Genomic DNA, 15,550 nt, shown 5'->3' on the forward strand with positions numbered 1-15,550 from the left:
CCTAGGAATGATCACTTTCCACAAAGAAAAAGGATGCCAGCTGTCTGTTAGGAGAGTTCCATTGAAATACTGACCACAGGGGTAGCAGCCCCTGAAGATGCAGCTCCTGATGAACCGTACTGAGAGCTTTAAAGATCACCAATGCAAAGAGCGCAAACTTTCCCTCACTGAAAGGTATTTAGATATATACAAAACCAAGCTGGCTACTTCATTTTGAATGACCTGGAGTTTGTTGAAAGAGGATTTATTAATATTTAGATATAGTGCATTGTAGTAGTCAGGGCAAGACATAATCAGTGCAATAACTACTGCGGTTCTAAGCTCCCCTAGAATGAGAGTACATTTATTTGTTTCAAGATTTTGATGATGTAGAAACATGTAAGTATGTTCCTATTGACCTGTGTATCAAAGGTTAGGGTGTTGTCAAAAATTACTCCTATGTTTTTAGCAGAGACACCTGGAATGGTAAGGGGCCACATGTCTCTGGCCACCACAGCTAGGACACACTCAGTTACAGGAAATTATCCTTCATCCAGATGCCAATATCCACCATACAGCGTTTGAATTTCTCTGCCACTGATAACATGTCCTCAGATATCGAAACAATAATCTGGCTATTATTATTCTGAGTTTTATATAGCGCCTGGTTACCAATAGGCATCCCAGCACCTGCATATCACCTGCATATGACTGTACCTGAAAACCGAATGACCACACCAAAATTGCAAGTAGGTCCACATAGAGATTAAACAAGGTGGGGCTGAGTAAGGACCCCTGCGGCTCTTCATACGGGAGCCAAAGGACTGGTCTCTTTCCTAAAGACTGGAAAGTTGCCTCAATTCTCCGATGCTTAAAAAAGCAAACTGGACCGCAATCAACTATTGGAAACTATTGGAAAATTCCCAATTTGAGTACCGTAACAGAGTTGGTTAGAGCCACTGTGGATGATGGGGGCCAAGCTGCCCTCATTCTTCTTGACCTCACCAGGGCATTGGACAGAGTCAACCATGATCTTTTGCTGAAGTGACTGAAGGAATTGGGCATGGAAGAGGCAGTGTTAGCCCTTTTTAGATCATTTCTTGCATAGCGCAGTCAGAGTGTGTCCATTGGTGATTTTACATCTAAACCTTTATCCCTGCCGTGCGGATTCCCTCAGGGCTCCTCAGTGATACTACTCTGTTTAATGTTTATGTTACCCCGCTGGCCACCCTGGTTAAGTCATTTCGTTTGTCTATCATCTCGCATGCGGATGATACTCAAATTGTGGTCTCCCTCTTGAGGAAGGGTCGCAATTTAAAGGAATAATTCCAGAATTGCATACGGGAGGTCGGTGTATTGATGAATGCAAATTGCCTTACACCAAACTCTACTAAAACAAATGTCATTTTATACAGGGAGAACACTTCCTTCTGGAATTCCTCATGGTAACCAGTTGAAATGGGCTTGCTACCGGTCCCAGTGACAAAGGTGAAAAATCTGGGGATCCTGACTGATGTCAAATTAACATATAAAGTGCAAATCATTAAGGTTATCTCTACAGCCTTTTTTATGCTGCAGAGCATTAGAAAAATTGTACCGTTTCTCCCTCAAAACCAGCTGAATAAGAGGACCTTTGCCTTGTAATGTTCAAATTGGACTATTGCAAAGGACTATATGTCAGTTTACTCAAAGCTAATTTGAAAAAGCTACAGACTCTGCAAACTGCAGCGGCAAGGTTGCTGCTGAAAATCCACAGGTTTCAGTCCGCCTATCGCGCTTTGGGGAACCTTCATTGGCTTCCCGTGCACCAAAGGATTAAAGTTTTGTATTGCATATAAGGTGCTACAGGGACAAGGCCTACTTTTTTTTATAGAAACATTTAGATGGTACGTCCCCAAAAGAATGCTTAGGCCCTGCGCAGCCAGGAATCGGATTGTACCATCTCACAAGCTCTGTTCATGGGGAGGTAGGAGCATTCTGCGCTGTACGACTAACTACTGGAATTGCCTTTCCTTAAGGTCCAGTTACAGACTGACAACCTGGCGAGGATTAGGGCGCATATAGAAGAGCTGACTGTAGAGTTAGCGGGACTTGATTCGGGAACAGGTAGTGCCCAGGAGCCCCTTTTCGCCCTGGTCCATAAGAATGCTATTGAGGAAGTTGGTAAATACTTTCTAATCCAGGGTAAAAGTGGCAGATTGAGTAAAAAACCGCCCAAAACCAGTAATCCATGGTACTCGGACCAGTGCAAGGTAAAAAGGAAGGAGTTAACCGCTGCCTTACGCAGAAAGAATCAGTTTCTGGTCAGAGTAGCCAGGAAGGAGTATGTGAAGGAAATGGTGCGGGCTAAAAGAGAGTGGGAGGAACAATACTTGCAGGACCTCAAATGTGCATCTAGTAGGAAGGATGCATCGCTTTTTTGGGATCTGATTAATAAGGCCAGGCAGCGCACCAAGCCACCATTAGTTAATCATATAACCAGTCAACAATGGTATTCTCACTTTTCTGCTCTGTATGGCGGAGGGGAGGAGTTGAGCCCTTCTCTTTCCCATTCAGTCAGTATGGTTTCTCCCTTACAGTTGCTCGAAGAGCCATTTCTGGCTTCTGAGGTAGTATCGGCTATTCGACATCTGACTCCGAAGAAGGCTGCTGGCCCCAATGGAATCCCGGGAGATCTCCTCCTGGAAGAACCCACAGCCTGGGCCAAACTTATTGCCCTAATAATGAATTTGATCTCTAAGGGACACCCAGTGCCAGATTCGTGGAAGGGAGCAGAGGTGATAACCGTGTACAAAAAGGGTGCCAGAGATGACCCTGCCAATTACAGACCGATCAGTCTGATTGACGTGATCCAGAAAGTGGTTGGCAGGGTCATTATCCTGCGGGTGGGTGCCTGGATGGAAGAGGAGCACGTTCTTTCTCATTTCCAAGCCGGCTTTCGTCAAAAGGTGGGCACGATGGACCAGGTCTTCCGTTTTTTTGCGATCTATTGGAAGTCTGTGACCATCAATAATGGTAGTCTCTACCTGGCCTTCATAGATCTCAGGATGGCGTTCGACTTGGTCCCTCGTGCAAGGCTTTGGGATATTTTAGAGAAGATGGGCTTCCCAGGACCACTCTTGGATTTTATTGTGAGGCTTCATGAGGGGAATTACGCGAGGATCAGATGGGGCACCCAGGGACAACTGACTGAGAGGGTGCCCGTGAGGAGGGGAGTTCGCCAGGGATGTGTCATGGCACCAACCCTGTTCTCTCTCTTTGTGAATGGTGTGGTGGACCATCTGAGAGAGGAACCGGCAGACGCGCCATCCCTGGCAGGGGATAAAACACCTACCCTACTCTTTGCGGATGATACCATTTTGATCTCTAAATCCCCAGCAGGCCTCCAAAAGCTCCTGAACCGTTTTAGTGTGTTTTGTAGTGACAGAGGTCTTACCATCCATACCTCTAAAACTAAGCTTATGGCCCTTTCACCCTCTAAGAGATTCAGGAATAATCTCTCGCTTAATGGCGAGTTATTGGAGATGGTAGACTCCTTTGATTATTTGGGTGTCAGGGGAAATAGTCGGATGAGTTGGAGTCACCATCTGGCCAAAATGTCACTAAATTTTAAAAGAGTCTCAGGGACGGTCTTGAGAGAACAGCGGGAGTCATTGAGTAAACCCGTGGCACCAACTCTCGCAATTTACGAGGGTCAAGTATTACCATCCGCCCTATATGGTTCCGAACTATGGGGGTTCGAGAACATATCGGAGCTAATTATTTCAGAAACTACATTTTTGAGAGACTTGGTAGCTCTACCTGCTTCCACTCCATTAATTCCATTACGTCTTGACATGGGTAGGCGTCCCCTCAAAGACTTAGTGCGCCTTCGCCCATTACTTTTTTGGGTTCGACTGAGAAGGACCGGGGAGCTTAAAAATCACGCAGCTGTTTTAGATGAACTTATTATGCTTAACACAAGTAATAGGATCAAATGGCTGAGTAATTTGAGGCAGTTGGTTGTGCAACTGGGCTTGAGTGACTCATGGAACAGCCAAACACCGCCTCCCAAGCTAGTCATTAAGAAGCTGTACTGGGATTGGGTTCAGATGGAGGATACTCGTAGAGGTGAAGGGGGTATACTCACTGAGTGGTTCTTGGAGTTTAAATGGTTCAGGTTACTCGAACCGCTCCTCGATTTTATAGAGAAACCCCTGGACAGATCACTCTACCTAAAAGCCAGGTTTGGGATTCTCCCAGTAAATGACTTCACCTCCGGGTGGAATATCCAAAGAGGTACAGTGAAGGCTTGCCCGGGTTGTGCAGCCCCTAGCGAGTCCGTGGCGCTCTTCTTCTTTGCCTGCCCTGCCTACAGGGTGCCCAGGAGGATATGGTTAAAACCTTTATGTAAGGGGATGGGTTTAAGATGTCATAAAATGGCCCTGCAGGTTCTTTGCACCGACACGACCTCTTCAGCCATGGTGTGTGGAGTAGCAAAATTCCTGGGTAGTGCTTGGCTGAAACGCATGAGAAGAACCAAGCCCTCCATTATTCAACCCACTGGTTAGAGGGTTCCTGGACAGGAAGCATCAATGGTATTCGTTAGCTGTTTATGCACTCTTTCATTAATCTGGTTATTGTGCATATATGATGTTGTACGTATAGTAAGGCCGGTGGGTTCTTGTTATCATCTTATTAGTATTTTATTGTATACTTTCATGATGAAATTGTCATATGGGAATTAGTAGTAATATTTAAATGGTCTTTGTACATCGATGTTAAATTGTGTGCCCGGTCTTGATCAGACTAAAACGCTGCTAAGTTTTGATTTTATACTTATCAGTGATCAGCTTGTTACAAGTGATTTGACACCGGGCTACTTTTAATTGATACTGCCATTGATTATATTGTACTTTTTTTCACATGAAATGTTTTTAAGATGTTCTCTTTTATGGCTGGTACTCAGCCGAATAAAGAATATTGATTGACCTTTCCTTAGAGATACAATCTGCTCTCTCTTTGGTGCTTTCGCCAGTTTTTAAAAACGTAGCTCTTTTCTAAAGCTTACATTGATTGATTTCAATTCCCTGGTTCTTCTTATCAGTGCCCAGACACCTCAATTCAAATCAAAACAAATCAATAGATTCAGCCATTAAGTAGCCACAATTGACAGTCTGGTCTCTATTGGTGAGAAAGGAGCCCAATAAAGCCAGCCCGGTATCTGTTACCTGCCAGGTGCAATCTTTGCACCAAGCGGGATGGGTATACTGTATCAAATGCTGCTGAAACATCCAGCATAAACAGTATGGCTGTTTCACCCTGGTGCACCTGACATCGGATGTAATCTGCTGCAGCAACCAAGTATGGTTCAGTACTATGACTGCTATGGAAACCAATCTGTGAGGGGTCCAGAGGGTCCTGAGTGGAAATAAACGTGGCCAAGTTCCAAGATTTTAGCCGGAGCTGGCAGGAGCGAGATAAGGCATTCTATTTTCAGATCATCTGGCTCTCCATTCAGCTTTTTTTTTTAGGGGAATGACAACATCCGCTTTCCAGAGTTGAGAAAATACTCCTGTGATGATTGTCTGGTTAAAAACATTTCCGCCAAAAAGTAGCTATTAAATCCAGAACAAGTTGTAGGAGCCTGGGGTGACAGGGGTCCTCTAGAGAGCCTGAAGTCAAATGCATGAGCAAGTTTTTAATTTGAGTGCAAAATATGAGGGGAAAGGCAGAAATGGGCCATAGGAGCCCCTGTTGAGAGATAGTCTATCCTCATTTACATTAAAATCAGAGAATTGTTTCAGGATTTTCTCTCTAAATAAGGCTGCAACATTGTTGCAGAAGCTCTGCAGATTTTTAGGGATTGCTGAACCGGAGGAGTGTAGAGTTCTTTCACAACCTGGAAAAGTTATTTAGGAGTATTGCTGGCAGAGCGTATTTTACTAGTGTAAAAGAATGATTTGGCACTCAAGATGGCACATTTGTAGGTCACAATTAACTCTCTGTGTTCACATTTCTCCTCTAAAATTGAAACAGCTCTCCATCTACGTTCTTGTCTTAAGCATTGTCGGCTGAGGTCTTTTAACTCATCAGAGAACCAAGGCATAGACACCTTGGTTCTCATGCCCATCTTATATTGGAATGGGGTGACTTGCTCAATAGCAGCCATTACCCATGCATTAACATCCTTTGGTATAAGGTCCTGTAAGCTGTTCTTTTTTGCCTATATTTCATCAAGGGCATACTCCAGATCAAAGTGGGAGATTTTGCTCCAACTTCTATAGGATACAGGCTCACACTGTGTCCTCATTTCTCCCATTTGTGGTTTGAATATAAAGGTAATAGCTAGGTGGTCTGACCAGCTAAGTGGTAGAATATCACTAATTTCCAAGATTGAATGATGAGCATAAATTCCATCAAGAGTATGGCCAGCCGTGTGGGTGGAAGAGTTGACCAATTCGGAAAATTATTAATCAGTTCTTGAAAAGTTGTTCCCATTTACTTTGGCATCTGCTTGCTTAAGGATGTTTGTATCCATACTGATAGTGCAGTAAATTGTTGATATTCATTTTATCCCAATATGTAGCATTTTAGGTATGTGTAAATGAACTCGGGTGTTACAGACATATTTATGGCACAGGCATGTACTTTTGGATATGCATGTGTATGTGCAGACCAGCGATTTCTATAGAAATGTGGTACACATATATATACGTTAGTTACTATAGCATGCCTCATATCTATGTAATTTAGTATGTATTTCTCTTAGACCCACATTACAGGAATATACAACTTTACAAGTACACTAAAGTTAAGGACCACATGTACAACGGTTCCCATTTGCATTTTCCTAATAGCGTATTTTGGCAATTAGCTATTAGGAAATTGCAAACAGCTATGTACTAATGTGTCTTTGCCATATTTAGTGATTTCTAATGGGGTCGCCACCTCATTAATATTCATGAGGTGATCGCAAGTTGCGATCCAATGGGTATAGCTAAAAACACAGGGATGGTGGCCCGCTGGGGTTAGCAGACCACCATGTCTGTGTTTTCTTTTAAATGAAGCATTTTTTTAACAAATGCAGCCCATTTTCCCTAAAATGAAAATGGCATGAGTTTCAAAAAGAAAAATGAAGAAAACATTTCATTTTCATTTTTTAAGAGAAGGCAGTGGTCCATGGGATCACTGCCTGCCCTCCAAAATGTTTTTGCATGCATTCCCCCCTCAGACCCCTTCCCATTTGCGAATGGATCACCATCAACGTCAACTTGGTGGTGAAATACAAATTTCAGTTGCACAGCATTCTTACATACCACTGCAAACCTCTCTATTTGGAAGGGACTCCCTTAACATGCCCCTTCCTAATACCGAATCGCTAACCCATTTTGCGATTCGTTAATAGGTCACCGAATCACAAAACGGCCCAATTCACCTAAGTACATGTGGCCCTATATACATTAAATACTATCTTGATTAAGACCGAAAGCTACACAAATTCTAAAAAAGGTAAATGAATCCACTACAAAGCCAAGAAAACAAATCTTGTAAGCAGTACTACAGGATGATCAATAATCTTACCTGACTGAAGCAAAACCCAGGTTTCCAATTTGCAGCAGGACAGGGTATATACCGGGTGGGAGACTGGGCAATAAGCAGACAACATGCGTGGAATCCATTGCAAGTACTGGACATAAACCTGCACCAATATATACTCTAGTTTCAACCAGTGTATTTCCAAAGTTGGAACCAAATATTGTTAGATTTCGGTTTCCTAAATAAGTATCAAAAACAAGATGTGTTATTTTAATTTACATAATGGCAATCACTCAACAATGTAAAGCTACAAACATATTTTCCAATGTGTGTACATGCCTGTCTTAAAGATATGAATACTTTTATCTATTTTAAAATGGAGGCTCAGATTTACAAATTTATTATGCAAAGCTGTACAGCAACCACATCTGCCTTGTTGCTTTGCACAGTATGGAAGATCCAGAGCAGAGCCATATCTACTATGGTTGGCCTGCTACTGTCATTCCCTGAAATGGGTTTTAACAAGTCTGCAATAACACACAGCCTCACACCATGGTACAGTGGTCAGTGTGCTTTTTCTAGCATAGTATTAGTTCTGGGAGCATACTCTTCCAGTATAAATTACCATGGGTAGACAAACTCAGAAGAATCCCTATCATTAGATATGTGCTGAAGCATGCATTCAAAGTGTGTTTTTTTGTACGTTCACACATTTCTTCTTGTTTACACCTCCTTTAAGTAGCCATGAATTGTTGCTGCAAAGTCCTATGCATGTTAACACCAATCTATCCAAAGGCACCCACTTGACACTGCAATGCAAAGCAGAACAAAAATATGTTTGTAACTTTTGTGCTGAAAGGTAATACCATGAGCCTGTTTGTGTTGCTTTGCTCTAGCTTTAGAAAAATTGGGCCTTACTGCCTAAAGAGTGCTGCCAAGTATTAGACCATTCTCTTGACAGGAGACCTCACAAAGAAGCAAATAAAACTACATGATAGCCTCAACATCCATTTCCCCACTATGTTCACAACATATGCTTGTATTTGCAGAGTAGGCAGCGGGAATTAACCATTGAAAGACATAGCAGGCAAGCTCAATGTTATCAGTACAACCAGTGGGTATGCTGCTCAGCTGTAGCCAACATTTGGGCTCCAGCATCTTGCAAAGCTGAAATGTCCTATAAGCAGTCATCCAAATTTATTGCTGTCCTTAGAGTTGGTTCAGCTGCAATGCATGCATAATAAATAGTGGTATTTTATTGTCTATACAAATGTATTGATTTACAAAAATAAACAATATTTTGGACACCCGCTACAATAAAAACACATCTGGAGAGTCACAAATAGATAAGGACAACTTGAAAAAGTTACATGAAATCAGAAAAAACATTGTGCATTATGTATACACGCTGCCTTCATCAATATGAAAGACACCTATTGGTATCTATTTCCTCATACTATTGTGCAATCTCTATGTTGTCAAATAAGCATTTTGCTAGTTAAAAACCAAGCTACCGTGATGCATACAAAACCAATAAACTAAAGAATGCCATTGATAGCAAGCTCCTGCCCCTTCGCTCAAGTCACACATTTGAGAGCTATTCACAAGTACCAGTTGTAAGAAAATGCCTCTTACCTGATGGTCAGCCCCCCAACCAGGCTCCACTGCATGTGTTTTAACCCCACAAACATGTTGAAATTGGTTATACTCCTGATTAGCATATTTAACTTACCTATACCTCCATAGTATATGATAAAAAAGTGTATCCAGGGTCTTTAAGTTAAATGTCACTAATAGACTGCAGCACATATTGTGCCACCACTTAAGTGATAATGCAAAGCATGTCTCCAAACCTTTTTCCAGGCCTAAACCTCCCTTTTTAATACATATATGTCACCCCCAAAATAAGCCCTAAATGTCCATAGGGTAGGATACATAATATTTAAAAGTAGGACATTTCTATTTTATATATTACATGCCCTGGCAGTGAAAAATCGCCTAAATGTCTTTTTTCACTGTGAGAAGGCTTGCTTTCCCATAGGAGAGCACTGGGTTACATCATAAAACCTTATAATGCTTAGTTTCAATTTGGGAGTAGTTATACCATATGGCTCAGGGACTTATTTGAAAATAGTAAATTAAAGTCCAACTTAATAGCTAAATTGCATTTTATATTACTATTTTGGAAGTCAGAAGTTTTAGAAAGTCATAATTTTGCTGCCTGAGCCAAATGGGCCTTTCTGTCAGTGTTCTGTGCCCCTCAGGAGGTGAACGGCTTCTTGATTAGTTGTGAAGTGGTTCCCATCTGAGCTGTGAAGAGGAACATAACTAACATGAAAAGATGCCAACCTTGTCACTGCCAGATGTAACTCACACCTAGGCCTGCCCACCCCATTGTCCTGCTAGCCAGCAAGGTAAACTCCCACTGGGAATGGGGATTCCCCCAGAAATGGTTTTGAGTGACCACAGGGGAGGCTCTGCCCATTTTCATAGCCACAACTCTAAGTGGGCACAGGGAGCTTTCCATAGGGAAAGAAGGTTCTGCCACATTCGATTTATAAAGAGAGGGGCATTATGGGATAGTTTACAATAAAGCACACAGGAAGTGCTACAAAAGTGGGTAGGGTCATCCCTGGGAACTCTTATCATATTGGTTAGGGAGTGGCCAGGAATTTCCCCCACCCATATTCTGGCACTGGGCATAGATATGACACCCGCAGTACTGTATCTTTTTAACAAATTTCCCTCTCAAGAACCGGTAGGAGACCAGGGCTCTATCGAGATGAAACCATCAACTCAATAGTAGGACAGAACTTGCTGGTTTGATCTGCTGAAGCATATCTCATGTTCATAAATGTTTTCAACTGCAAATGTAGAGGGCTTCACCATAATCGAGACCTTGCTAGGGACAGACGCTAGACCTTGCCCCGTTGGACCGTTCCTGCCTTCGGCAACGACAGCCTTGGGACACAGCTCTTCACCAACCCAGCACTTTCAAACCTAGACTTGGATCCACCTTGCAGCTTGCCCCGGTGATGACTCATTGACAACCATCATTTTGCCATAAAAGTGGCTAAGTTGGAAGGTAACTCGTTACTTACCTAGGCCTCGTATCCGACCCACACTCCATCGTGACTTGCCTCACACTATAACTTTGTCTAGGTCTAGTGAGACCTGTTGTTGTTTTTTTAAACTTTACAAATTCATGTCTCTGGTTCCCCTTTTTGAATGTTTGTTGTTTTAGTGTTGTTTTGCTCATCAAAATATTCTGTATGTTTATAAATTAGAGTCGAATTTTGATTCTATTGTGTTTAACATTTTAACTGCTTTAGTGCTTCCATATGCTTTAAGCATGTTCTTAAGTTAAACCAATATGCTCTTCACCATAGCTACCAGGGGTTGAAATCAGGTTTAAATTACTGAAACCTATACTGGACCTAACAAGAATAGTGAAAGTATTATTATATTTAATTATAACTAGCAGTCCACATTCTCATGCTGGCCCTACAGGCCCTACAGGCTATTACACATTGATAAACTGAATGATGTTTACACTCCCGACTTACTTCTTATGGTTTATGTGAGATGTGGAGACAAGGTGCCAGCAATGCTGGCATGGGGTATGATATTCCCTAGTCAACATCATTCATATGACTATTACAGTCTTGCACCATACACGTCTGCCTTAAAGAATGTGACAGGTACAAGGGCATATTTCACCACATCCCCTTTGCAAACAAAGGATGACAATGACATGTAGATCCCACACATGAAGCACATTTTTGGGCCGAATTTCTTCACTCCAATTTTGTTACAGGCCTTCATAATCCCCTAAGGTAAATATTGTTCCAGGTGCAATAAACAAGCCTGCATAATAAAGTTTAAATACATTACACTTTTGTAATAACCACACATGACTGCTTACTTGTCCCTCATAATACTAAAATAAACGTAATGCCTTGAATTCATTTAAACAAGATGCTGGGCTAAAGGGGGTAAATCTATATCAGTTAAAGGATCATAACTCCCAAAAAACAAGAAGGTAATTGGGTAAAATGTGAGAAAATGGATTTACATCAAACAGTCAAGAATATACCACTGTTAAAATGTGCTCCATGTTGAATAAGTTGTTCACAATCAATTATCTATTTCATTTCCCAGGTACTTACTAGTGATGCAGCATTAAATCAGCTAGTATATGTCTTTTTCAAAATTTGAAGATACCACTGTTGATCTTCAAATCTTTGGGGTGGGAATTCAAGGGATCTTCCACTCCATTTGTCTTCTCCTTACCATTAGAGATGTTGGCTCAAAGTCATGTTCTACCAACAACAACCTAATGAGTCCTGTGCCTTTCTAAGTGTGTGCATGTGACAATGGACTCACTGTTCAGTTGTCCAGAGCATACAAACATTATCTGATTACGGAAGAGGACAAAAGAAACAGATAAAAATGTTTTAACCACATGCATCTGTAAGCACATTTTTTTAACCAGCCATATAATGATTTACATAGGTTCTTACCCAAGACACTACTTATATTTGGAATGACATCTGTAATTACTGGAGCATCAGTATCTGATTGGTACAGAAAATGGTCTGTTAAAGTAACATTCAATCCATTGGTGAAAACATCAACACTGGCAAATCCTAATTGTCCCTGCAAAAGAAAAAAGGCTTGATCGATAAATTGGTTTTTGGGCCCACAATCAATGATTTTGCAGGCATAGTTCCATTTGAGTTTATCAGAAAGTTCAAGTAGCCTTTAGTTTCTGAATAAAGCTTTCACCGAGAGAATTACAGATCAATGTGCCCCTGAAACATGGAACAGAGTCAGCCTAAAAGAAATAATGGTAAAACCTCTGCAGTAAGGACCTCGTGTACTAAAAATGCATTTGGTAAAAGTGGTCGCAATTTGTGGGCCAACTTTTAGTGAATGCAATTATATTTTGTGAACCGATCACTTGAAATCTTTAACCCTTAGAAAATACGAGGATTTGAAAAAGTGGCGATAATGGGAATTAGAAAAGGAAAAAAAGTTGTAGGGAGTGAGGAGGAATTAGATGTGTATGATACCCCTTATAAGGTATAAAAGTAGGGAAAAAAAGGAAAGCAAAAAAAGGAAAAGGAGACAGAGCAGAAAAATAGGGTAAAAAAAAAGAAGGAAGAAAAGGGAGAAGCAATTAAAGAGGTGGGAATTAAATAATAAAGAAACAAGATGGTAAAAAGTAAGATAAGAATTCCTATCACACAACACACAAAGGAAAATGCCACATTAAAAATTAAAACATACATTTTGAGAAGTATAAAACAATGAAAGACAATGACCGGTTACTCACCGGTAATATTCATTACAACGAGTCGTAGCCCTCCCCGTCCCAGTCCTAACTACATGAGCATAGCTCCTCCCACCAGAAACTCTCAAGCAACTTAAAACCCATCCCTTCCCTCCAGTCCAAACCCATACCCAGACGCATATAGCCCCTTGACCCGCCAGTCCACCTCCTGTACCAACCAAGCACAAGAAGCCGAACAGGGAGGGAGGGATGGAAACCTGGACTGGGACAGGGAGGGCTACGACTCACAGTAATGAATATTACCGGTGAGTAACTGGTCATAACTCCTCGTCAGCCCTCCCCGTCCCAGTCCTAACTACATGAGCAGATACCAAAGCAGGAATCGGCTTCACTCAGTGGCAAAAACAGACTTTATTATAGCATAGAAAAAGTCACACCACCGGAGCAGAACGCAACACAGCGTCCCCAAACCCAGCAGAATCAGTCCCCCCTACCACCAAATGATAATGGGACATAAAGGTGTGAGGAGAACTCCAGGTAGCAGCCCTGCAGATCTCGGCCATGGAAGCCCCTTGAAAACAAGCCCAGGAAGCCACCACCCCCGAGTCATTCTCCCCTGAACAGATCCAGGAGACATCACCCCACAGGCCTCATACGCAGCACCCACAGCCCACCGCAGCCAACGACTGAGGGTAGTCCCAGAAGGCTTCAGACCTTGACCAGCCAGCCCAAAGGTCACAAAAAGGGATACCACCTTACGAAAAGGCTCAGTACGCATCAAATAGATCTCCAAAGACCTCCAAACGTCCAAACAGTGCAACCTCCGAAAGAGGACCAGGACAGAAAACAGGCAAAACCAGATACGCAGAGCAGTGAAAAGAGGAAGGGATCTTGGGAACAAAGGAAGGATCAGGTCGCAGAACCACCGGATCAGGAAAAAAACTTTAAAAAGGGACCGAACAAAGCAAGGAGCCCAACTCCCCAATCCGCCGAGCCAAGGTAATAGCCACAAGGAACAGCACCTTGATAGTCAGAAACCTCAAAGACACCTCAAGCAGAGGCTCAAATGGAGCCCCCTGCAAAGCCCCCAAAACCAGAGGCAGATCCCTACTAGGAGCAAAGGACCGAATGACAGGCTTCTGAAGGAAACATCTCCGCAACAAGCGGGACGCCAGGGGAACCACCGGGTCACAGACCGAACCCCGAAAGGCCCGGACAGCAGCCCACTGAGCCCTCAGGGAGGACACAGCTAGACCCAAGTCAAACCCGTCCTTCAAAAACTCCAAGACATGCACCAGATCCACCTCCAACGCAGACCACCCACGCGCCGTACACCAAGACTGAAAAGAAAACCAATGCCTGGCATAGGACTTGAGAGTCGAAGGGCGCCTGGACTGCTGAATAAATACCGCCACTGTAGGAGAACACCCTAAAGCCACAAGGTTCATCCTCTCAACAGCCAACCCACTAGTTGCAGGCGGACCAGACACTCCAGAGACAGAGGGGGAAACGACAAGGGACAAGGGACCACCGGCAACCTCCAGCAAGGCTCCACTGCCAACTTAAATAACAGAGGGAACCAAGGCCTCCTGGACCAATCCGGAGCCACCAGGATCACGGAAGTCCGATCTAGCTTGATCTTCAGCAGAACACGCGGAAGCAGAGCAATAGGGTAAAAGGCATACATCAGGCCCCCCTCCCACCGGAAGGACAGGGCATCCACCCTCCAAACCGTGGCAGACCGAACCAGAGAGCAAAACCTCTCCCTCAAGGCGTTCCCCGGGGCTGCAAACAGATCCACCACCGGGACCCCGAACCGGGTCATCAGGCAACCAAACACATCCTGCGACAGGCACATGTCCGACAGGAAGGGAAACACCCTGCTCAGGCAATCCGCCTCCGTGTTCAAAATCCCCGGAAGATGTAAAGCCTTCAGAGACAACAAGTGAGACTCCGCCCACAGGCTGATACTTTGTGCCAACAAATTGAGGGAAGCTACCTTCGCGCTCCCCTGGCGGTTGATATAAGACACCACCACCGTGTTGTCTGACCGTACCATCACATCCCTCTGGAGGACCCAAGGCAGAAAATGAGTCAACGCCAACTGAACCGCCTTCAACTCTGGCACAGACCAAAGACCCCAAAGACCCTGCACCGACTCCTGACCCAAGACCGCACCCGAACCCAGTTTGCTGGCATCGGTCGTCAGGACCAACCTCTCCTGGAACACAAAGAGCGAGCCCTGTAAGAGGTTCCGATCCACCAGCCACCAGGACAACTGTTGGGCGATGGACACACCCCCCGGTATCAACAGCTCGTAATTCAGAGAGGCCAGATCCCAATGCCCCAGAAGATGATTCACCAGGGGGTACAAGTGTAAACGGGCCCAAGGAACAATCATTACAGTAGCTGACAATAGCCCCTGAACACGCAACCACTGGCGAGCCGTGGAAGACTGAGCCCCCAACACCTTCCTCAGCTCGTGCATAAGAGTCAGTCTGCGTGGTTCCGGCAGGAAGACCTTTCCCAACCTGGTGTTGAACACCCCCTCAATGAACAGCAGTTCCTGAGTGGGGTGAAGATGGGACTTCTCCAAGTTCAGAATCTGCCCGAACTGTTGAAGGAGACTGCAAACCTCCAGGGAATGTGCCTGAGCCTGAAGGAAAGAAGAGGAAGAAATCAACCAATCGTCCAAGTAAGGGAACACCTGTATACCGCGAGCATGCAACAAACCCACCAAGGGAGCCAACACCTTAG

At 43.6% G+C, this 15,550-nt stretch overlaps 1 protein-coding gene across 2 annotated transcripts in view; it reads right to left on the reverse strand.

Moving 5' to 3' along the window:
* LOC146830894 (fibrocystin-L-like) overlaps positions 1-15,550 on the reverse strand; it is a 1,907,335-nt gene that overhangs the window by 892,046 nt on the left and 999,739 nt on the right. For both annotated transcript variants that reach the window (XM_085605084.1, XM_085605082.1), the window contains exons 32-33: positions 12,021-12,156; positions 7,543-7,735 (exon numbers count right to left, since the gene is read on the reverse strand). In XM_085605084.1, coding sequence (XP_085461210.1) covers positions 7,543-7,735; positions 12,021-12,156 — 329 coding nt within the window. The remainder of the gene's footprint in view (positions 1-7,542; positions 7,736-12,020; positions 12,157-15,550) is intronic.

This window comes from Triturus cristatus, chromosome 5_1 (genome assembly GCF_964204655.1).
Source record: "Triturus cristatus chromosome 5_1, aTriCri1.1, whole genome shotgun sequence".
NCBI lineage: Eukaryota > Metazoa > Chordata > Amphibia > Caudata > Salamandridae > Triturus > Triturus cristatus.